At 36.3% G+C, this 23,532-nt stretch overlaps 2 protein-coding genes and 1 pseudogene across 3 annotated transcripts; 1 reads left to right on the top strand and 2 right to left on the bottom strand.

Moving 5' to 3' along the window:
* The first annotated feature begins 2,377 nt into the window (after window positions 1–2,377).
* LOC112696514 (uncharacterized) lies at window positions 2,378–7,891 on the top strand. The gene is made up of 11 exons (XM_025749308.3): window positions 2,378–3,262; window positions 3,623–3,937; window positions 4,016–4,124; window positions 4,215–4,308; window positions 4,789–4,876; window positions 4,982–5,065; window positions 5,585–5,681; window positions 5,780–5,867; window positions 5,972–6,077; window positions 6,157–6,249; window positions 7,085–7,891. Exons 1-11 carry the CDS (start codon window positions 3,095–3,097, stop codon window positions 7,478–7,480), a joined length of 1,638 nt encoding a protein of 545 aa, XP_025605093.1. The 5' UTR covers window positions 2,378–3,094; the 3' UTR covers window positions 7,481–7,891.
* Window positions 7,892–8,393: 502 nt separating this feature from the next.
* LOC112696515 (uncharacterized) lies at window positions 8,394–17,122 on the bottom strand. Of its 2 annotated transcripts, none has more exons than XM_025749311.2 (8): window positions 16,770–17,122; window positions 15,637–16,038; window positions 15,343–15,505; window positions 14,885–15,167; window positions 14,683–14,755; window positions 14,506–14,596; window positions 14,330–14,409; window positions 8,394–9,069 (listed from the first exon to the last, which is right to left on the bottom strand). In XM_025749311.2, exons 1-8 carry the CDS (start codon window positions 16,866–16,868, stop codon window positions 8,878–8,880), a joined length of 1,383 nt encoding a protein of 460 aa, XP_025605096.1. In that variant the 5' UTR covers window positions 16,869–17,122; the 3' UTR covers window positions 8,394–8,877. The 2 variants fall into 2 exon arrangements, with proteins under 2 accessions (XP_025605096.1, XP_025605095.1); XM_025749310.3 differs by having other exon boundaries at window positions 14,330–14,421.
* A 4,477-nt stretch (window positions 17,123–21,599) lies between these two features.
* On the bottom strand, window positions 21,600–22,739 carry LOC112805486 (receptor-like protein 52; annotated as a pseudogene).
* Window positions 22,740–23,532: the final 793 nt, after the last annotated feature.

Consider the following 23,532-nt stretch of genomic DNA (forward strand, 5'->3'; position numbering starts at 1 on the left):
AAAGTTTGAAAAAATTTGATTTGAAAACAAAATTGTGGTCCCCCCCACCTTTCTGGCGTTAAACGCCCAGAATGGCACCCATTCTAGCGTTTAACGCCCATTTGATGCCCCTTTTGGGCGTTTAACGCCCAGCCAGGTGCCCTGGCTGGCGTTAAACGCCAGAATTCCTTTATCACTGGGCGTTTTTCTGAATACACAAAGAAAGCGTGTAAAGTGTCATGAGGTACAGATACAATGTCAAATGATCCTATTAATAGTAAACTAGTAGCCTAGGGTGTACAGAGATGAGTAAATGACTTAAAAATCCACTTCCGGGCCCACTTGGTGTGTGCTTGGGTTGAGCAATGAAGCATTTTCGTGTAGAGACCTTTTCTGGAGTTAAACGCCAGCTTTCATGCCAGTTTGGGCGTTTAACTCCAAGTTTCATGCCAGTTCCAGCGTTAAACGCTGGAAATATTGAGGCCGAATTGCCACGCCGGTTTGGGCCATCAAATCTTGGGCAAAGTATGGACTATCATATATTGCTGGAAAGCCCAGGATGTCTACTTTTCAACGCCATTGAGAGCGCGCCAATTGGGCTTCTGTAGCTCCAGAAAATCCACTTCGAGTGCAGGGAGGTCAGAATCCAACAGCATCTGCAGTCCTTTTCAGTCTCAGAATCAGATTTTTGCTCAGAACCCTCAATTTCAGCCAGAAAATACCTGAAATCACAGAAAAACACACAAACTCATAGTAAAGTCCAGAAAAGTGAATTTTAACTAAGAACTAATAAAAATATACTAAAAACTAACTAGATCATACTAAAAACATACTAAAAACAATGCCAAAAAGCGTATAAATTATCCGCTCATCAAGCAGCAAAACAATATCACTAATTACACTCCAATTTAATTCAAATACACTAAAATATCAGCCATATACACCTCTACTATAACAGTTAATGTAATCAGTTACCAGATGTATTCAAGCAGAGCGCAGCTCCTATATTTTCCTAGTTGATGGTCAACACAGCGTACCAGGTGTCCAATCTATTTGTTATCAAATCAAATGAATATGCCAACTCCTTCAAGAGCTTATGCGACACATTCATTAGACGGATGTGCATCAAACAATCAAATTTCAATTCCTGGACGATGGCCTTCTTTTCATCGCTCATGTTTTGGAACTTTTCATTTAGGAGTCTTGTCGAGCATCTCAAATCATGAGTTTTCTGTAAACAAACAAAACAAGAATAATTATATTTATACAAGGAAAAATTGAGTTCGTCTAAGATATATGTGTTACATTATATTTTGGTGCAGCAGCGTTTTTCGTTGCCATTTTTACTGTAAAAAATAAAAAATAAGATTAATAGATAACAACATCACCAGTTACAGTCGAATTCGCTTGATATACACTGAAATACCAACCATATATACTTTTATTATTTTTTAGATTACATGACATAATGAGTTTAAAATGATATTCAAGTCAACCAAAACGCATAAAATGACACCAGAAGCACAAGAACAATATTCAAGAACAACAGCACCAATTACACACGAATTTACTTGAAATACAGAGAAAGTTTCTATTTTTACAAACTTAGTTCAAACATGTAAACATGCTCAAAAACACATGAAAATATATGTTAAACTATATGTGAAATAGTACGTAAAATAGTTATCACCGATTGAACAGTATGATGAGAACAGTAATATGTATTTTAAATCAAGAACACATAATGAATCTACTTAATAAATAGAATTATGACTATCTAGTGTTTCGCGATCAAAATGAGAAGAGAAAAGTGAAAAAAACTAGACGATTAGTAAAACAATATATTGAATAATCTTTCGTCTTTTGTTTCTGTGTGTTTTTTATGGAGATTTCGAAGTTTTCTTGTAGATTTTCTTGAGTTTTCGCAATAATTTTAACAGTTTCTTGAGAGATTTTGAGGTCGTTTGAATTTTCAGGGTTGAGATTTTGATCAAGTAAGAAGAAGCGTCTTTCATAATTTGAGCGCGTTATTGAAACAGTTGATGAGCGCGTGGTTACACGCACGTTGAAGTGAGGGTTATTTTTATTGGAATTGGACCCACTTGTATCAACTTGTAAGCTAAAAAGACTTGTGTATATAGCAGCTGTTTATTTAATACCTGATTTGCCTATGCTAATACAAGTGCAATACAGGTTTTTTTTTTTATGGGCAAGTTAAATCAAACGAGGTTTGAACCCGATTTCTATATGGAAAAGGAACAAATGCAATTTGAGCTACATCTCATTGGCCAAGCCGGTGGGTTTCTTTATTTTTTTTGGACTGTAGTGGGTTTTCTTTTTGTCATGAATACAATAGCTTTACGTGGGATATTTATAGGTCCTCGGCTGGGCCATGAGTATTGATGAGCCTGCATTCTCCAAATAAAGTTGGGCCTAGCTTTGGATGGCAGCAGAAATGCAGAATGGGGCGTGTGTGACTGTGCTTCGGATCCTCACCTCAATGCCAGTGCCGGCATCAGATCCACTTGTCTTTGTCCTATTTTATTAATTCTGATTATAACGCTAACCCAATCTAATATAATCTAACCAAATCAAATCATAGCCTCCTTTCTGTAGTAGCAGTTGGCTCATGGTCAAGAAGCAAAGCCTATCTGACTATCTGTCATTTGCGCGAGTGAAGTAGTTCCTTGATAGTGTCTTCAAAGTTTAAATGCCAAAAAAAGGAGAAATTATAATGATGCCTCAATCGTGACCGTCCAATGCGTTGACCAAAAGGGAGGCGGTTCTTCCCATCAAGAAAGGAAGACCCCCACCATTTTCCCCCACTTTGCAATTGGTGTTGCCAGCGTATCATCACATCAATAAGCCGCAAAACGCAAAACACAAGCCACCTTATTCTAACAAACCCCCTCTTTCTTCTTCTCGTCTTCGTCTTCGTCTTGTCCTCCGATCTGGACTGAAATCCAAAACTCGAAAACCGAGACCTACTCCATCCAAATTGGAATCGAGTTTGGGATTCAATTGGAAGGAAGGTTCTGATTAGAAACCCTAGGGAGATAGAGAGAGAGAGATAGAGAGAGTAGGGGTTATGTGATGATCGTGGTCGATCGCGAGGATGATGAACAGCTCGAACGGCATGATGTCCCCGTCGTCATCGGGAACTGCACAGTCCCCTGGGCTCAAGACTTATTTCAAAACCCCTGAAGGCCGATACAAGCTTCAATACGAGAAGACTCACCCTTCTGGTCTTCTTCATTATGCTCATGGCAAAACCGTTACTCAGGTCTCCTCTTCTTCTTGCTTTATCAACAATCTTTTCATTATTATTATTTTTTAGGGTTGTAGGCTATCTGCTTTCTTCAACGCATACTTAGTTCAATGTATCATACTTTACCTTGCTTCCATTTATTGCTAGGGTTTTTCTTCCGATTCATTTACACTCATTTCTAAATCTGTCTCATTCAAATATCTTGTATTCATTGTGATTTTTATTTTTTTAATGTTTTTTCCCGTTGTGAATTTAGTTTTGTTGACTTTCAGAGATGAGTTCTGTAATGCTTTTTTCTTCCAAGATTGGTTGTTAAGTTGAAGTGCCTTGTGGTTACTTTTAACACATTGTTGGTTTGGGTTTACCCATGAGCAGGTTACTCTTGCACATCTCAAAGACAAACCTGCGCCTTCGACCCCGACTGCGTCTTCTTCAAGTTTCAGTGCCAGCAGTGGGGTGCGGTCTGCGGCAGCTAGATTGTTGGGAGGAAGCAATGGAAGCCGAGCGCTTAGTTTTGTCGGGGGCAATGGTGGAAGCAAGAGTAATGGAGGAACGAGTAGGATTGGTTCAATTGGTGCCTCCAGTTCAAGTAGTTCGCTGGCTAATCCAAATTTTGACGGCAAAGGAACCTACTTGATCTTCAATGTCGGAGATGCAATTTTCATAAGTGATTTGAATTCTCAAGATAAGGTATATTGCTTGGGTTGGATTGTGATGGATTGTTGGTATTTTGGATTCGCTAAAAGAGAGATTTCTTATTACTTGTAGGACCCCATAAAGTCTATTCACTTTAGTAACTCAAATCCTGTGTGCCATGCATTTGATCCTGATGCTAAGGATGGACATGATTTGCTTGTTGGCTTGACCTCTGGAGATGGTAAATAAGTGTTCATTAAAATTTCCATTTCCATTGTTTAAGGAAAATTTAAGCTTTATGAATTTTTTTTCCCTGTTTGTATTATTGTAGTCTACTCAGTATCACTGAGACAGCAATTACAGGATGTTGGCAAAAAGCTTGTTGGGGCTCAGCATTACAACAAAGATGGTACCGTCAGTAACAGGCAAGGATTGATCCTTTATGATGTTTTCTCTATAAATACAAGTTCTAATATTTTGTCAAAAGCCAAAAGTGTTGTATGACATAATTTGTTCATGCTCTCTTCTCAGTGACTTAAATATTAGGAATTACTCAGTTTTGATATTCATGAGCACTTGATTGGCTGTCAGCAGCTCAGTAGGCTTGATAATGATTTGGAACCATGCCAGAGATGAGCATTTGTTGCTTTCATTCAATGAGGAAAACGTTTTATTTTGTCACCATACAGTATGGTATATCTATACAATGTTTAACTGTTTCATAAAGTGTATATTGGAATTTGCTATTACTGAGTAAGGCATACTAATGTTAATATGTAGTTCAGTGGTTTTAATTCTTTCCATTTTGTGGTTGAGATGCTATTGGAAGTTTGGAACTTGGAATTATGATGTCAAAAGGACACTGATTAGAAAAAATTATGATTGATGCATTTTAATTTGAACAGTCGTTGTACGTGCATTGCTTGGGTGCCAGGAGGTGATGGAGTTTTTGTTGTTGCTCATGCTGATGGAAATTTATTCGTATATGATAAGGTGAGATTTACTTATCTAGAGAGCTTAACATATTTTGGGTGTACTTACCATGATGTTTCTAATGGTCAGTTGAACAACTATTTACCCTTCTTTCCCACATTTCAGAATAAAGACAGTGCTGGTGATTCTTCATTCCCAGTTGTTAAAGATCAAACTCAATTTTCTGTTGTGCATGCACGTTATAGTAAGGTATTGAGTTTGACTTATGTTTAGTTTCTTTGTAAAATTTACATATGCAACTTCCATTTGTTTATTTGGACTATTAATTTACTGTAGCTAAATTCAGCTTTAATTGGCAGCCATAATATATGATTGGGGCATGTTTCGATTGCCAGTGGGATATACAAAATCACCACAAAGTGATGCAAATGAAGAGTTTTTGCAGAAAATATATGCTTGGATAATCACTTTTTTATTAATCATTTGGATATTTCAAGGCACGGATCTATTTTTAAATACAATTCAACATATAAATCACTTTGCATTGCAATCAGCCAGTCACGTAACAATTTTGATAAAATCAATTTCATCAAGAATCAATTTTACAAACGTAGAACCAACATGCTTAGTTCCTATAGAATGTTGTGGTTGTTTCACATAACACTTGATTGATGTCTCTATTTGTTTCAGATGAAACCATTAATGCTAGAGGTTGCACTTCAGGAGAATTTCTTGTGTGATGTATTTCATTTTTATTGACCTATGCAGAGTAACCCAATAGCCAGATGGCATATATGCCAGGGTTCAATCAACATGTTTTCTTTCTCATCCGATGGAGCATACTTAGCAACTGTTGGAAGAGATGGTATATCTTCTATTAAACACCATCAACACTAATATTAGTTCAACTTTGTTTTTGTTGTGAAAATAAATAAATCATTCCATCGTACTCTCTGCTTTCAGGCTACTTACGAGTGTTTGATTACGTAAAAGAACAACTTATATGTGGTGGAAAGAGTTATTATGGGGCTTTGTTGTGTTGTGCTTGGAGGTGAGCATGTTTGATCTTAGTCAATTATTCTGTTTTTCTTTAGTTACTTCTGGTTGATTTCATTATTTGAAAATGCAATATCATGATTAAAACTATTTCAACAGCATGGATGGGAAATATGTTTTGACTGGTGGAGAAGATGATTTAGTTCAAGTTTGGAGCATGGATGATCGTAAGATTGTAGCATGGGGTGAGGGACATAACTCATGGGTATGTTGCTTGGTAACATTGAGTTGGAAAATGTTTCTACAATTGTACCGAATTAATGTCTGTCAAATGCTGTGATCAGGTAAGTGGAGTGGCATTTGATTCATATTGGTCATCTCCAAATTCAAGTGATAATGGAGAGAACGTGATGTATCGATTTGGTTCAGTCGGTCAGGTACCCATGATATTGCTATTATTGTGATTTTTCCTTTGTTCTTTTTGTAGCTTTGGCTATATACTTTCCAAAAGTTTCCACATGATTCTTCCCATTACCCAAGATTTGGTTGACAGGATTGAAAATGAATTGCTGGATCCACTTGTGTAGAAAGAAATTTTGGGAAATTTGTTCATTCGGTCATGCTTTTCAGTTATTGGATTTGTCACTAGTTTTTAAGAGGCTTTAATATCAACTATATGCTTATTTGAAGCTACTTGAAAGTTGAAGGGATGAAAAACAATTAGGATTACTTTTTACATTTCACATAGGAATGGAGTACATGGGTTTAGCAGCTCTTGGACTTCATATGATTTATTATGTTAGGCAGTGCTAGTTCCTACGTTCACAGTGAAACATTTTGCCAAACATTAGAACATGGGAATGTTATGTACAAAATTATGTCTTGAATTCTTTAGACTATTTGTTGATTGATTAGAGATTATGGAATGCCATTAATATTCGTTGTTTGGATATTCAAACACCAAAAGTCTTATTTTCCTTCCACTCTAATTTGAGTGGTGTTGGCTGGACTTAAAATTAAACTTACTAAATTCTTTTCATTTCATCGGCCTCCATTGTGCCTCTGGGCAATAGAATGAAAACTTTTCCCGATTGATATCCATTCAATAAAACTTAACATTTATTAAATTTCATTGAACTCACCATTAGATGTGCAATAAAATTTTGAAAATGCCTTGTGATTGAATTTCCTGTATTTTTGTATCTGGATGTGTTTCCTTATGTTGTTTTATTTTCCACACAAATGTTGGTACTAAGATGTTTTGGTGGTCAGGATACTCAATTACTTCTATGGGACCTGGAAATGGATGAGATTGTAGTGCCCTTGAGGCGTCCTCCTGGTGGGTCTCCGACTTACAGTACTGGAAGCCAATCATCCCATTGGGACAGTGTTGTTCCATTGGGTACCTTACAACCTGCTCCAAGTATGCGTGATGTTCCAAAAATCTCCCCATTGGTTGCTCACAGAGTGCACACTGAACCACTCTCTGGCTTGATATTTACTCAGGAATCTGTACTCACTGCCTGCCGGGAGGGGCACATAAAAATCTGGACGAGACCTGGTGTTGCCGAGAGCCAATCAAGCAACTCTGAAAACTTGTTAGCCACCAGCCTTAAGGAGAAGCCTTCACTTTCCAGCAAGATTGGAAATTCTAGCTACAAACAATGACATTCCAAATCTAAAGGGAATTTCAAGCAAATTTTTTAATGGTTTGTTTATCTTTTATCCAGTTGGTTCCCTTAGTTTTTAACATGTTGATTCTAGTAAAGATGAACCAACTGGTTTTACTGTATATTTGCGGATGAGAATGCCATTGTTGGCAGCGAGAGGATGGGAAGGAGAGTTCTCTCTGGCCGCCTCCTGTAATTACAGAACGGCTGTTATTAGGATGTCTGATTAGTGATTACAGGAATAATGTGAAATTGGTACATGAAGATCGGAAGCGCATACTGCATACAAGCCATTATTTATTTCGTTAGCTCTTTAATTGTTGGTTTCACCAACATGAATTGTATAAAGCTGAATAGTTTGGCTATGTAATCTGAGGTCGGTGAGGGTGCCCTCTTTTCAGGATATTAATATTCGATGACGCTGTCCTAATATTTAAATTGATTCAGCTGTGATCATCGTGAATCCTCGCAATGAATCAATTGTGTTCCGAATTTAGGATAGTAAGTTTACTCGCAACAAAAGTGCAGTATACCGGTGTTTGGAATGGAAGTGTGAACAAAAAATAATCTGTCACGTGTAAATAATATATGGAATTGTAATGGGTTTTACGGAATAAAACCAACTTCGGCTACCATCTATTTATATCACATAAAAATAGATACTAATATGTAATAGAATTAATTTATGCCATATTGCTTTGTAATCGTGTTACAACAATAATTTTGCACACATAGCAATTTTACATTTTTGTAATATAAAAAATATATTAAATTTTTATATAGTATTAATATGTCATTTATCATTAACTACTATAAAATTTATATCAATTTATATATGTCACTAAACAAAATGTTAAATTTTTTTAATCAATTAAACTTAATACATTAACTTACTCAGTTGAATAAAAAAGAAACAGCTAATACAATTATTATTTACATTAAAAATGTATATCTTCCATTGTATTTCTTTTCGTTGAATAATTATATTGAATCATATATAAATTGCTAAATGAATGTATTGTACAATATTTTCTATTTATATATTATCTAATGCATTTCTAAACAATGTAGCATTTTAAATATATATCATATAGTATATACTATAACTAATTTTGCTCTCAGGGCATCGCGGATGTCTTACTCTAGTTATTGCACAGCAGAATGCCATCCATTGTTATTACTTATTACTGTTAATTTTTTCGATTCCTTCAAAATTGCATTATAAAGACAATTTCTTCAAGCTTGCACTGTAGACACACTGGTGAATAATAGTGACGTGCTCAAACTTGTCTATACATTATATTTTATGTACAGCGAAATGCGTTTTATGATGCCACAGCGTTCCCTGAAGGAAATAATAAATATGCAATATTCAAGTGTAAAGCTATGTCAGCCTTAAGTGGTTGTTGCAGATGATTGATGAGTTGATACAGCCACCTCTTGGGAACCAAGCTGATGCTGATTCAACTGAGCAAACCATCTTCTCCTCCATTTCAGAAACTCAAACAGAACAGAGGCTACACACATTACAGCTCCAAACCCAGTAAATGTAGCAAGTAGCATAGATAGCACTGCTTGCACATGAAGCTGTCACACCATTAAACAAAGCAATTATTACGTGTGCTTTACTAGTACAGTTGAAAGTTTATTACATGAGATGTGTATTGTATTAATTTCTGTCATGTACATTGGGTCTTAAATAACTAAATGGGGTATGGGATCCACATAATGAGATGGTTCCTACATCCCATCCAAAGTTAGCAAGTACGTGTCTGTTAGATAATGTATTAGGACCTGATATTTATTTATTTCTGTTTTATGCTTATGTGTATGATTCAATTAATAGGGTCAAAGTCATTAGTGGCCTCAGAGGCAAGTTAATTTTTTTTGTTCAGCTAGTTTCTATTTTTAAGGAAGTGGGGTCCTATTCTTAAGGTAGTGGAGTGAGTGGTTAGTTTTTTTTTTCTTTCTGTTATTGTATTTAACAGTTTATTAAATAGTGTCAGAAGTTAGTTTTGCTTCTTCAGTTCTCTAGTGTTCAACTCTCTCTCTCTTTTTTTTCTCTGAACATACAACAGTTCGAGTGTGAGTTCTGCAAATTCATTGCAGGACAGTGAGTGAGAGTGTGTGAGGATTGAGTGAAACAACAACAAATTGGTATCAAAGCCTTAAGTATCTTAAGGGCTGTGGTGATGGAAGCTTCATCAACAACTATTGGGCTAGCAAGCATTGCTCCTCCAATCCTTGATGGGAGCAATTATCATGTCTGGCAAGTGAGGATGAAAGCATTCCTTGAAGGAGTTGATCTGTGGGAGGCAGTGGAGGATGACTACGTGGTGCCTCCATTGGTTGCCAATCCAACTGCAAATCAACAAAAGCTCTACAAAGAACGTGTGACTAGAAAAGCCAAAGCAAGATCTAGTCTCTATGCTGCTGTTACTCCTATTATTTTTAATAGGATTTTGAGTCTAGAATCTGCAAAAGATATTTGGGATTTTTTGAAGAAAGAATATGAGGGCAATAAGAAGATTAAAGGAATGAAAGCAATGAACCTTAAAAGGGAGCTAGAAAGAGTGCAGATGAAGGAAAATGAATCAGTTCAAGAATTTGCTGATAAACTCCTAGACTTAACCAATAAATTGGCACTGTTGGGTACTGATCTTGGAGAGGAAAGACTTGTCGAGAAGCTCCTCTGTTCTGTACCTGAAAGATTTGAAGCTACTATAGCATCTCTTGAGAACACAAGAGAAATCTCAGATATGCCATTTGCTGAAGCAGTTAGTGCTCTTCAAGCACAAGAACAAAGGAGGGTACTGAGGAGAGGAGATGAGCCAGTTGAAGGTGCAATGCAGGCTAGGGTGAAGCATGGAAGTGGTGAGAAGAAGAAGCAAGGCAAGCAGTTTGGTGCTCAACAGACCAGTTTTAGTTCAAGTGATGCACAAGTGAGGAAAGGGAGTGATGAAGCCTGCAAACACTGTGGAAAGAAAGGTCATCCTTTCTTTAGGTGTTGGAGAAGACCAAATGTAGTCTGCAGAAAGTGTGGGAAGATAGGGCACATAGAGAGAATCTGCAAAGAAAAGAGCTCTCAACAAGGAGAGGCTCAAGCAACTGCAGGTGAAGTGGAGCAATTGTTTGTTGCTTCAGGCTTTGTGTCTCAAGTCTCACGTGATGGATGGCTGGTGGACAGTGGCTGTTCCAATCACATGTCAGGAAATGAGGCAATTTTCACTAATATTGACAGATCAGTCAATACTAGAGTGAGAATTGGGAATGGTGATCATCTAGAGGTTGAAGGAAGAGGCAATGTGTTACTTGAAGGCCCTGGAGGAGTGAAGCTGATGTCTGATGTCTACTATGTTCCCAAGATAGATCAGAATCTTCTGAGTGTGGGACAGTTAGTTGAGAAGGGCATGAAGATTGTGTTTGATAAGAATGAATGTGCTATTGCAGATGAGGAGGGCAAACTCTTGTTTAGGATCCCTATGCAGAACAAAACATTTGCATTCGATCCTGCAAGCAAAGAGAGCAAAGCTATGGCATGTGTGCAGGGTCAGGAGGAGTTGTGGCATAGAAGGTTGGGTCACTTTCACTATAAGGGATTGCAGTTTATGCAGAGGCATGGTTTAGTTGAAGACTTGCCTCAGTTGGGAAGTGAAGTGTCTGATTGTGAAGTATGTCTGCAAGGGAAGCTAGTAAGGAAGCCATTCCAGAAAACAAGATGGAGGGCCAAGGAGAAGCTTCAACTGGTTCACTCAGATGTTTGTGGGCCTATGCCTGAGGAGTCACTGAACAAAAGCAAGTACTTTGTGACCTTCATTGATGACTGCACAAGATTTTGCTGGGTCTACTTTCTCAAACAAAAGTCAGAAGTTGATGAAATATTTCTGAGGTTCAAACAAGAGGTGGAGAATGAAGCAAATTGTAAAATAAAGACAGTGAGGAGTGATAATGGTGGTGAGTATACCTCAAAAAGGTTCAAAGCCATCTGTGAGAACTCTGGCATAAAGCAGCAGTTTACAGTTCCTTACACTCCCCAACAAAATGGGGTGAGTGAAAGGAAAAATAGAAGCATTGTGGAGATGGGAAGATGTATGCTACAAGGCAAACAACTACCCAAGAGCTTCTGGGCAGAAGCAGTAAATACTGCTGTCTTCTTGTTGAATAGGTTACCAACCAAAGCTCTCAACAAGCAGACATCATTCTAGGCATGGCACGGGTACAAACCAAAGGTTAGTGGACTAAGAACATTTGGTTTTCTATGCTATTACTTGACTCCTTCAGTCAGTAGAGACAAGCTTGATCATAGAGGTGAGGCTGGTATCTTTGTAGGGTATAGTTCTCAGTCTAAAGCCTATAGAGTGTATTGTCCTGATGCACAAAAGATTACTATGAGTAGAGATGTGATTTTTTGTGAAGATAAAAATTGGAAGAGGGCAGTATTTGAAAAGAAAATGGCTGACAATATTGTAGTTGAAGCTAATGTGCAGAATGAGGATGAGTTAAATGAGGAAGCAGATCTACAGAATGAGTGTGAGCTGATTGAAGATGAATTGATTGATAGTTTGCCTATGCGAGGTACAAGACCACTGGCAGAGGTCTATGCCAGATGTAATGTGGCTCTCCTAGAACCAGGAACAGTTTAGGAAGCAAAAGGAAGTGTGGAGTGGGCCTCAGCTATGAAAGAAGAACTGAGCATGATCAACAAGAACAACACATGGCAACTTGTGTCTAAGCCTGATCACAAGAAGACTATAGGTGTCAAATGGGTTTTTAAGACAAAATTGAACCCAAATGGCACTGTGAACAAGTATAAAGCCAGGTTGGTTGTGAAGGGATATGCTCAAGTGAGTGGGGTGGACTACTCTGAAACTTTTGCTCCGGTTGCTCGCATGGATACCATCAGATTGCTACTAGCTGTTGCTGCACAGAAAAGGTGGACCATCTATCAGCTGGATGTGAAATCAACTTTCCTAAATGGTGACCTATCTGAGGACATCTATGTAGACCAACCAGAAGGATTTGTTGTTAAAGGCCATGAAGACAAAGTGTATAAGCTGAGGAAAGCCTTGTATGGGCTGAAACAAGCTCCCAGAGCTTGGTATAGCAAAATTGATTGTTATCTGCATCAGCTTGGGTTCCAGAAGAGTCTAAGTGAAGTCACTCTGTACTACAAACAGAGTGAGAGAGGCCTTGTGGTGGTGTCTATCTATGTCGATGATCTGCTTGTTACAGGAGAGAAGGAGAGTGAGATAGTGAAGCTGAAGGTAGGACTGATGAAGCAGTTTGAGATGACAGATTTGGGGAGAATGTCTTACTTTCTTAGCATGGAGATTCAGCAAAAAGAAGGTGAGATATTCATCTGTCAGAGAAAGTACATCAGAGAGGTCCTAAAGAGATTTGAAATGGGAGAATGCAAGACAGTCACTACTCCTGTTAATCAGAAAGAGAAGTTAAGCAAGAGTAATGTGCAGGATTCTGAGCATGAGAATGAGTACAGAAGTCTAGTAGGCTGTCTAATGTATTTAACAACTACTAGGCCTGACATTCAGTATGAAGTGAGTATTCTATCGAGGTTCCTTCATTGTGCAGCTAAGGAACATCTTACTGCAGGAAAAAGGGTGTTGAGATATCTAAAGGGACTCAAAGTTATGGTGTGAAATTCAAAGCAGTTCCTGAGATGAAGCTGGTTGGTTTTGTAGATAGTGACTGGGGTGGTTCGGTGGAAGACATGAAAAGCACAATGGGTTTCTGTTTTTCACTTGGATCAGGTTGTTTTTCCTGGAGCTCAAAGAAGTAGGAAGTTGTAGCACAGTCTACAGCTGAAGCTGAATTTGTGGCTGCAACTGCAGCTGCAAAGCATGCAGTATGGCTCAGGAAGTTACTTTGTGATTTGGGGTTGCAAGAGAAAAGATCAACTATGTTGTATGTGGACAATCAAGCTGCAATTGCAATTGCTCAGAATCCAGTCTTTCATGGCAAGACTAAACATTTCAAGCTGAGATTCTATTATCTGCGTGAAGCACAACAAGAGGAAGAGGTGGAGCTGAAGTATTGCAAGACAGATAATCAGATAGCTGATGTCTTCACCAAGCCTCTTGCTGTTAGTCGATTTAGTCAATTGATTCATGAAGTTGGAATGTGTTCAGGTCTCTAATCCAAGGAGGAGAAATGTTAGATAATGTATTAGGACCTGATATTTATTTATTTCTGTTTTATGCTTATGTGTATGATTCAGTTAATAGGGTCAAAGTCATTAGTGGCCTCAGAGGCAAGTTAATCTTTTTTGTTCAGCTAGTTTCTATTTTTAAGGAAGTGGAGTCCTATTCTTAAGGTAGTGGAGTGAGTGGTTAGTTTTTTTTTTTTCTGTTATTGTATTTAACAGTTTATTGAATAGTGTCAGAAGTTAGTTTTGATTCTTCAGTTCTCTAGTGTTCAACTCTCTCTCTCTTTTTTTCTCTGAACATACAACAGTTTGAGTGTGAGTTCTGCAAATTCATTGCAGGACAGTGAGTGAGAGTGTGTGAGGATTGAGTGAAACAACAACAGTGTCCACCAGTGAGCAAGATAGTATAAAAAGGCCGCTTGGTGCACAAGCATCCTTGTTAACACAGGCTCCGAAAAAAGGGCTGCACCCAAAGGGTATAATATATGCAGTCTAACTCGATACTTATATCATTAGCTGTTTCTATGGCTTAAACTTATCACTTTGAGGTTACACAGAGACAACTCAATCGTTGATTCAAGATAATTATATGAGTATGCAAGAGTGTATGCCAATAAAATATTTTTTTCTTTAGTTGAAATAATCATTTGTCTTTTTACAAAGTAACACACAAATTTCCCTTACCAGTGAATAGAAAAGACGACCAGCAAGAAACACCATAACAAATTGGGCAATCGCATAAAGCCAGACATGTTTTCTCCTCGCTAAGAACAAAACTGCAGGAATCAGTTTAATAATACCAAAGGCAGGATTCGAAGTTCACAGCATAGGCTAATAGTGGAAGAAAAAGAGAGACTTACCCATTGTTGTTGATGTCATGCTTGAAAGAAGGCCTAATATACAAGAAAATGGGAGAGATATTGCAATGGCACCAGACCCCATATTTGAAACCTGTCCAATGAATAATGGTATCTCATCATTAAGATTACATTTTGGACCAAAGGGAATTATCCAAGTCGTCCAGTAGTTGTACTTACAAGAAGCTGCTCAACAAAACAGAAGTAAGCCATCATGTTGATAACCACAAGAATTGGAACAGTTTCCCAAACCCTGTGAAAATTCTATGCATTAGTTCTGTTGTACCATGTTGGCAAACAACATTTAAGGTTATGTTTGGTATGTGTTTCAAATAAAGAAAATGCGAGATAGGAGATGAAAGGAAGAAGTGTTTCCTCTTGCCTGTATTGCTGACCTTGGCTACTTATCAAGAAGTTTGGTGAATGAGTACTCGCAATTCGTAAAAGAGTGACAGGTAGGTTCTGAACTTGTTCCTTGCACACATCACATGTTCTGTTACCTTTGATGCTGAACCATTTAACCACGCATTCTTGGTGCGCCAATGCTAGTTCACCTTTGCAGCTGAACTCCATTTTAAGGGTATCAGAACCTTCTCCAAGTTCAATCAAACATATTCTACACACAGCTTCTTCTTCAGGAATGTCCTCTCCATCCTCATTCTCAACTGAACCAGAATAAACACATACATACACAATGTGGTTATTATTCGAATGTCCTAGTAAAGATAACTTGTGCTTGGAGATCTTTGAATTACTAACTTAAATCTTAAGGATCTCCTGCATTAACTAGTGAACATATGTGTTCTGTTAAAGTGATTCAAACGTGAAGAAGGAAGTCACCAGTAATGTCAGGTGAAGATTTCATAGATGTTGTGGCAGCGCTACCAGCTAACCGTGGCGTAGTAGGAACTATGCGCAGCATCACACCTACTGATGTGTTCCCATCTTTGTTAAGTGCAGGAACTGAACGCGAACGATGGATCGATGATTGCTGTCCTTTTCTCTGTAAAATGAGGTGAACCATTTTGTAACAAAATGTTTAAATCATGGTTATTGAGAGAGCAACTCATTTCAACATTGTGATCAAAGCATGCTAACTATGAAAATTCAACAGAAAATTGGATCACTGCTAACCACATATGTTGTCATATTGGTTGTGTTTCCTCCAATTGGTGTCACGGGTAAAGATGACATCTTCTTCCCTCTAGGTGTGATCAACTTTGTAAGAGATAATGTCCTCGAAATCATAGGCTTTTTCGGCACCTCTGTGGAAGAACCTTCAAGTGCTAGAATGGAAGCCTTTTCGGTGTTCCCTAACTTAAAGCTAAGTTTGGGAATAAGGGCTTTAATATTTGATTTATTTTTTGGTTGTAACTCATTGATACTGGAGAAAGCAGGGCTTGTAGAAGGCATGTTAATTCTCAAGAATTCCTCTCTTGCTTCATCAAGATTTCTTGCAGGTATCTCCAACATAAGATTTTGCCTTCTTCCATGTTGTCTACTAGGTAGTTCAGTTATTTCACTTGATTCTACACCCTATACATGAAGAATCATACATAGCCTTTGTTAAGCTTCAGATGCAAATGTCTCTCATACATGTGTTTCAGATGGAGCATTACCAATTCAATTATGAAGATTTACACCAATGACGGTTACCCTTTTTCGCATGGAATGCATATGCCTTATGCATGTCATGTTTTACCACAAAATTATGTCATGAACACAATCTAATTTCATGTAGCTTCTAAACATGCCACTGAGTGTATAGGACAACCATAGAATCCATAATCGTCTTTTGGGTTATTTCTGTTAGCATCAGAATTTTTCAGGTACCATTTTAATAGTTTAAAAATAAAAGTATAGAAGTTTCCAGTAATGTAGTTTTGGAATTTAACCAGCACCAATCAATAGGCATCCAACGAAACAAAAGGAAAACTATACAAGTTTTTCAATAGTGTAGTTTAGGAATCTAATCAGCCTAGTTAGTACTAATAGTTACATGCACTATGAGTATGCTTTGATGCTCATGGATAATTGGAATCTTTTAAGCGTTCAAATTCCAATACTCAGCTACAGCTAAAGTTCCTATTGGTCAGAAACAGGGGGAAGATATGATCAATGACAAAAGGTATCAACTAAGAACAAAACACAGTTCCCCATATGAATTCTATTGGAGATATATAAGTTGCCGAAAGTAGAAACAGTTAGCTGTAAACTTAAATATAAGAAAAATAGAAAAATGAATAAATAAATAAATGAAAATTTACCTTATGAATTGCAGTGTGAGCTACGGTAGCAGTGGTAGTGATACCATCAACTTGGTCTCTGTGCATTGGAAAGTCTTGTTCTTGTTGCTGAGTTGCCATAGCTGAAGTGAAGGAATTCAGTGGAGAACACAAAGAAGCTCAAAGCAACACAACTATACAAGTATCATATGAACAATGGAAATTCAGACAAGTCTTAGTAATGTGTTTTGAGGGAATGAATGTTGATGCAGATCGTGGAAGTTGGAAAGAGAGAGAGAGATGAAGAGAATATGGAATTAGAAATGGTTGGAGACAAGTGGCAACTAAGATTGAAGCAGACATTTTCAACTTTTTTTTTTTTAATTTCTGGTGTTAAACATTTTAAAGTTTGATGCCTCAAAGTCAAAAAGTTAAAAAAAAAAAAAAAGAATCACTCACAATAACTAACTAATTATTATTCCTTCATATCCTTCAAGCATTCTTGCAAGAGAAGTGCTTTAACAACTAACAATTCGTTGTATATTATTATTGTATCGATTTTCATTGACTCCATTCAATTGTATTTTTGGTGGAATTTGTATTTGAATGTTTTTTAGTTAATTGTTCGTTAAATTACACAAAAAAAACTCCTTATAAATAATAAATTTAAAAAAAAAGATAATTAAGAAGAGATTTTATTTTTTCCTATAAATTTGTATTTTTTTATACATATATATATAATCATTAAGAAGAGATTTTAATTCTTTAAATACAAAACGACGCCTACGTTTTGATTAAAAAAATTAAAAAAAAGTTTGATTCACAAAATGGCACTGCCCCGATATTTTTTTTAATTAAAAAATAAATAAAAGCGCGGTTGATGTTTTGATATTCAGCATGTTTTTAAAATATAATCTGGTCAAAACACCATCAGCGCGTTGCAGAAAAATAAAAAAGTGGACAACATTTTGTGAAAACGCCAGCAACATCTTATGCTAGTAGGAATTAAAAAATATAAAATCAACTATAAAATGAGTGTTGTGTTGTCTTGTGGTGAAACACAGAAGTGGAGTTGTTCTTCATTTTGAGAGCTTTATTCTGCATATGAAGTAAAAAACTTTGGAGTTCTTCATTTTAAGAGTTTTATTCTGTATATGGAGTGAAAAACTTTGTGAGTGAGTGTGATGAGTATAAAATAGAGGGTTATATTAGTTTAAAAATATATTATAATGGTCAGATTTTGTCTCATATACATGAGGACGTGAGCTTTTTATGTGAGAATTTATCTGTTATTATTGTTTAAGAGTGTACTTTCTTAAAATGTAGCTCATCAGGTGTTGAAGATAATGACAAATATTGTATAGATAGTTTGTGTTAGTATTTGGTGGTTTCGTTTAATTTCAAATAATGCATGTGGTTAATAAAGTTAGTAAGTAAAGAATATTTTCGACCTACCATCAAATTAGAGCACAAACTTCATTATTGAGTTGTATGTTAAGTCTAGGGGTGACAGGAGAACCCGAACCAACGGGGGTACCCGATCACTGGGGCGGGTTTAAACCCGACCCGGAGCGGGGTGGGTTTATGTCGGGGCGGGACGGGTTCGAGGTCAGGGTGAACCCACCCCTACCCGCCCCAGAGTGCATATATATATATATATATATATAGGAATTAGGGTTTTTCTCTTTGTGTCTCCATCACCCTCACTCCTTCAGACACCATAATCTTCTTCTTTTTCTTCCTCAGAGAACCAAAGTTACCTGGTCATAGTCTTCTTCTCCGTTGCTCAGTCCCTCACCCCTTGCCGTTGCTGCTCAGCCTCTTATTCCCTTGCTGTCGTTGCCCACTCCTCGCCGTCGCCGCAGCTCCTCGCCGTCGCCGCATCTCCTCGCCGTCGCCGCTCGGCCCGCATCTCCTCGCCGTCGCCGCTCAGCCCGCAGCTCCTCACCGCTTAGCCCGTAGCTCCAGCCTGCCGTCGCTGCTCAGTTTTTAGCTCCGTAAGACCGTAAGTTCCTCTGGCTCTTGTTCTCTCGTGCGCACTTTCTCTCTCTCCCTCTCTCTCCCTCTCCATCATATTGTGAGATCTAAGTTCTTTTTTGTTCCTCCACAGATTCATCTCTTGGTTGCCGCTGTTGTGAGCTTGGCCATCGCCATTGCATGTGAGCCTGTCACTGAAGTCCCTTCTCTTTATCTCTCTGAGTCTGTGACTATAAGTTTTACAATTTTTTATTCAATTTTGTAAATGTATGTGCTGAAGTGGGTTTATATGTATTTGATTGAGAATTTTGTTGTAAATTTGTTGATTGAGAATTACTTTGTTGATTGCAATTTGTTTGTCTGATGGTAGTTTTTCATTTTTCATTTTGATTGAGCATTTGAGACTTTGTGATTGTAATTTTGTTTTTATGTGTCTAATTGCAGTTTTTTAATTTTTTATTTTGAATGCGAATAAGAGACATTGTAATTATAATTTTGTTTATATGTGTTTGATTGCAGTTCTTTATTTTTCATTTTAAATTATTATCGGCTATAGTATTTTTCATGATGTTGGCATGTTGCAACTGGTTATATATGTTGATTGAGAATGAGGCTATCATATTCATGCTTTAGATCAACAGAACAATAAAAATTTAGTACTTATATAGTTTATACTAGTATTTACAATCTAATACTTACCTATGCTATAATGCTTCTTTGTAAAGTTTTCAAAGTGCTTCCAACTTTTACATTAGCAAAAATTCAAGAATTGAAGGATCTTGAAGAGGAAGCTAAGAGGAACCAATCCTTGAAATCTCTCTTGCTATCTCCTTCTGGTGACTTTGTGATTTTTTATTATGGAAATAAAGTAAGCTACTAATTAATTAAATTTCTAAACTAAAACATATGTAGCAGTTTTCAAATGTGATTGTGTGTATATTTATTCATTCATTCAGATAGCTGTTTTTGAATTCAAGAGCAAAATGGTTGAGCTTTATTTCTCATTGAGTTCATATGAAAGATGCACTAACTTTATTTTTGGTCTGGTGGAGTTTTATGACAAGTTAAGGTCAGATGAGGAGAGCTTTGAGATTGTGATGATACCTCTTGATGAGTAAGAAGAATCCTTTAAGAAAGGATTGGAAAGTATGCCTTGATTGTCATTGTCTTTTGAAGACAAGAACGGTGAAAAATGATCAAAAATAAAGATTGAATACTCTTTTATATTAATGTTATAATTTTTTATTATGGTGTTAAATTTATAGTGATCAAACATTAGCTTTTTTTAATTTCAAGTTATTGACATTGTATGAATCTTATGTTTGTATTTTAATTTATGCAAAAATTTTAAATTTTTGTCTTAATTTATATATGAATATGTAAAAATTAAAATGTTATTTAATTTTTACAGGGGCAGGTAGGGGCGGGGCGGGTACCCGCAGGGGCGGGTTAGGGTACTACAGTTTACTACCCGCAGGTAGTGACAGGGCGGGTAGTAAATGATTAACAGGACGGCGGGGCGGAGTCGGGTAGGGCAAAAACCCGCCCCTACCCGCCCCACTGCCACCCCTAGTTAAGTTCGAAAAAATTTATGATGTTGATTTTTTGGAACACAATATAAATTAGATGGGTTATAACAGTAAAAGCGATGAAGAGTTTGAAGTGTTATGACATGGATGCTCATCATTAAATTGGCACCGGATTCGATGGTCCCAAAACGTTTGGACCATTAAATGGTCCCATAACAAAACATGTTTTTAAAGTTTTTTTAACAATTGTTACATAGTCCTTTAACTAATTTTAATTACAAATTAACCACATATATTCTATTTAATTATAAAAACTATTTTTTATTTTATAAATTATTATTTTATCAATCATCTATTATGTTTATTAACAATCAAAAACAAAAATAATAACAAATTAGATCTTCATTGATCGTAATAAAGCTTTTGGCCATTTCAATGGATTAAAAGTTTATATTTGATCCGTTAGTGATGAATCATTAAATCGTGTTTCCTTGAAAACCAATCGATTGGATTATCAAAATAATCGATTGAATTATAACTCTGATCGATTGGATTACAGTTTATCACAAAACAATCGATTGAAATTTAAATCAATCGATTGGTCATATGACCCAATCGATTGAACGATGAATAAAAAGTGGATTTTTGTAATTCAATCGATTGTTTATACTCTCCAATCAATTGAATTTTTGAAAATAACGTGAGGTCTCACAATTCAATCGAAAAAATGCGCATGATAACTTTTTAAGGAAGCATAAAAGATGCGCATGATTTTTTTATATTAGAAAAAAATAAAAGCATCTGCAATGCACTTCACAATTTAACTATAATATTTACATTTCACTCAATTCCACTGTTCATTGAAAGAAATTTTCTTACTTTTCATAGTCCAATTTCTTCTCATATTATTTTTACCAAATACGCTAAGATGTATACTAATATCTTTCTTAAAATTGTTTTGATTATTTTAGATTGATTTATAGGTTAAAGTATATTAATAAAAGCACAAAATGAGTTAATCATGAAAAACACACTTTCATGAGTTAATTATCTTCAATATCAATATCACTCACATAAACCACTCATATAATATAATATAATTGTACATTTTTCTCTCACTCTCGGACACACGCTACAAAAACAGAGGAATTGAGTTTCTTTACCAAATAACTCAATTCATTTCATTCTTGACATTCATACAAGGCTTTTCATTTCATTGCAAGAGTGGTGGTATATCTTGAGGAATCCATAATGATATAAGCATGGATAAATCATAAGCTTGATATCCAACAAGCTTTATTCCACAAATAGAAAATTCACATGACAGAAAAAAAAGGAAAACACATGAAGCTTTGCATGGCTTCTGTTAGGCATATCCACAAACAAGTCTCACAAGCCACAATGGTTTCCGAGTGAAGATAAACAACCTTCCAAGGAACATCCCAAATACCACTCTACATCCATATCCCACTGCTACTGTCTTCCATCCAAATAATGACTCTTTTGGCTCAGGAAATACTGAAGGTAACCGTTCTTCATCATTGATGCATGACTTTGACAAAGGGAATCCACATAGCATTGGATTTCCTATGTAAGAATCATTTTGGAATGTATTGAACTGTTTTCGTGTTGGTATCTTTCCCTCCAGCTGATTTTTAGAAAGGTTCAAGACAGACAGAAAATTCAAATTTGTCAAAGACAAAGGTATCTCACCTTTCAATTGGTTCCGTGAGAGGTCTAACCATTCCAAACTTGTCAAATTTCCCAAAGTTTGTGGAATCATACCCCTGGTTCTGTTGTGTGAAAGGTTAAGCCCTTTGAGAGAATTCAATTCTCCGAGAATTTGTGGGATTTCTCCTTCAAACAAGTTATTTGACAAGTCTATGGTTGTGAAAATAGTTAATATCCTTGACATTTCTATCAATTGACCTTTCATAATGATCACAACAGATTCATTATATGGTACACTAGTCGTACTAGCATTGGTATCCATATACTTCAAACCACCAGTTTGAGTATTATCATTCCGGGCCATCATACCTTGAAACTCTTGAAAGTATTGCATTGGCAAAGGGCCACTAAACTTGTTATTAGACACATAAAAAATTCTCAACTTTGGAAATGGGTGCTTCCTACTCAAACAAGTGATGGTACCATGAAATTTGTTATTTTGTAAACTGAGTACCTGTAATTCCTGAAGAGTTTCTAGCCTACTGGAAAATACATCTTCTATGTTATTGTCACTCAGGTCTAGAACTTTCAGATTTGTGCAATGAGCCAAAGATTGTGGTATTGGTCCCTCTAATTGGTTGCCATTCAACTTTATAGTCTCAAAATCATTATTCTTGGAGAAGTTTCCAGGTATGCTTCCATAAAACTTGTTGATTTACAAATCCAAAACCAGGAGCGAAGGAAAAGATCCCAAACATTGTGGAATCTGGCCGGTCAAATTGTTGTGAGACAGGATAAGCGCAATGAGGGAGGTTGCAGAATTTGGCAAATCCATATTGTTTTCGTGAATTCAATTAATTGAGTAACAAAACCAATCGATTGAATTGCGAGAGCTCAGGTTGTTTTCAAGCATTCAATCCATTGGAGACATTCGATTGAATTACAAAAATTCACTTTTTATTCATCGTTCAATCGATTGGGTCATATGACCAATCGATTTATTTATGCGAAAATCATGCCTTGCAAGTTTCAATCGATTGTTTTGTGATAAACTGTAATCGAATCGATTGAGTTATAATTCAATCGATTGTTTTGATAATCCAATCGATTGGTTTTCAAGGAAACACAATTTAATGGTTCATTACGAACGTCACGGATCAAATATAAACTTTTAATCCATTGGAATGGCCAAAAGTTTTATTACGATCAATGGAAGATCTAATTCGTTATTATTTTTGTTTTTGATTGTTAATAAACATAATAGATAATTGATAAAATAATAATTTATAAAATAAAAAACAGTTTTTATAATTAAATAAAATATATGGGATTAATTTGTAATTAAAATTAGTTAAAGGAATATGTAGTAATTGTTAAAAAAACTTAAAAAACATGTTTTGTTATAAAATCATTTAATGGTCCAAACGTTCTGGGACCATCGAATACGGTGCCCATTAAATTGGCCATGACCCTTTCAACCATTCAATGAAACTTGGGAAGCACAAGTCTTCAAAGAATGAGCAGCATAAGAGCAACTCTAAAAGGATATTTTTTGGGTATTAATTTTGACTTTTACAGTAACTGAATTAATTTGAAATTAAAATTTGCATTGAATACAATCTTTGAAA

Source organism: Arachis hypogaea, chromosome 6 (genome assembly GCF_003086295.3).
Source record: "Arachis hypogaea cultivar Tifrunner chromosome 6, arahy.Tifrunner.gnm2.J5K5, whole genome shotgun sequence".
NCBI classification, from domain to species: Eukaryota; Viridiplantae; Streptophyta; class Magnoliopsida; order Fabales; family Fabaceae; genus Arachis; species Arachis hypogaea.

Bases quoted from the DNA above. Each gene is read 5' to 3' on its own strand.
- LOC112696514 (XM_025749308.3), top strand. From the start codon at position 3,095: ATGATGAACAGCTCGAACGGCATGATGTCCCCGTCGTCATCGGGAACT. The intron at 3,263-3,622 runs GTCTCCTCTTCT...ACCCATGAGCAG, and splicing joins ATGGCAAAACCGTTACTCAG to GTTACTCTTGCACATCTCAA. The intron at 6,078-6,156 runs GTATGTTGCTTG...TGCTGTGATCAG, and splicing joins GTGAGGGACATAACTCATGG to GTAAGTGGAGTGGCATTTGA.
- LOC112696515 (XM_025749310.3), bottom strand. From the start codon at position 16,868: ATGGCAACTCAGCAACAAGAACAAGACTTTCCAATGCACAGAGACCAA. The intron at 16,039-16,769 runs GTAAATTTTCAT...CTTCATGTATAG, and splicing joins CTCACACTGCAATTCATAAG to GGTGTAGAATCAAGTGAAAT. The intron at 9,070-14,329 runs GTAAGGGAAATT...ATGGTGTGACAG, and splicing joins GTCGTCTTTTCTATTCACTG to CTTCATGTGCAAGCAGTGCT.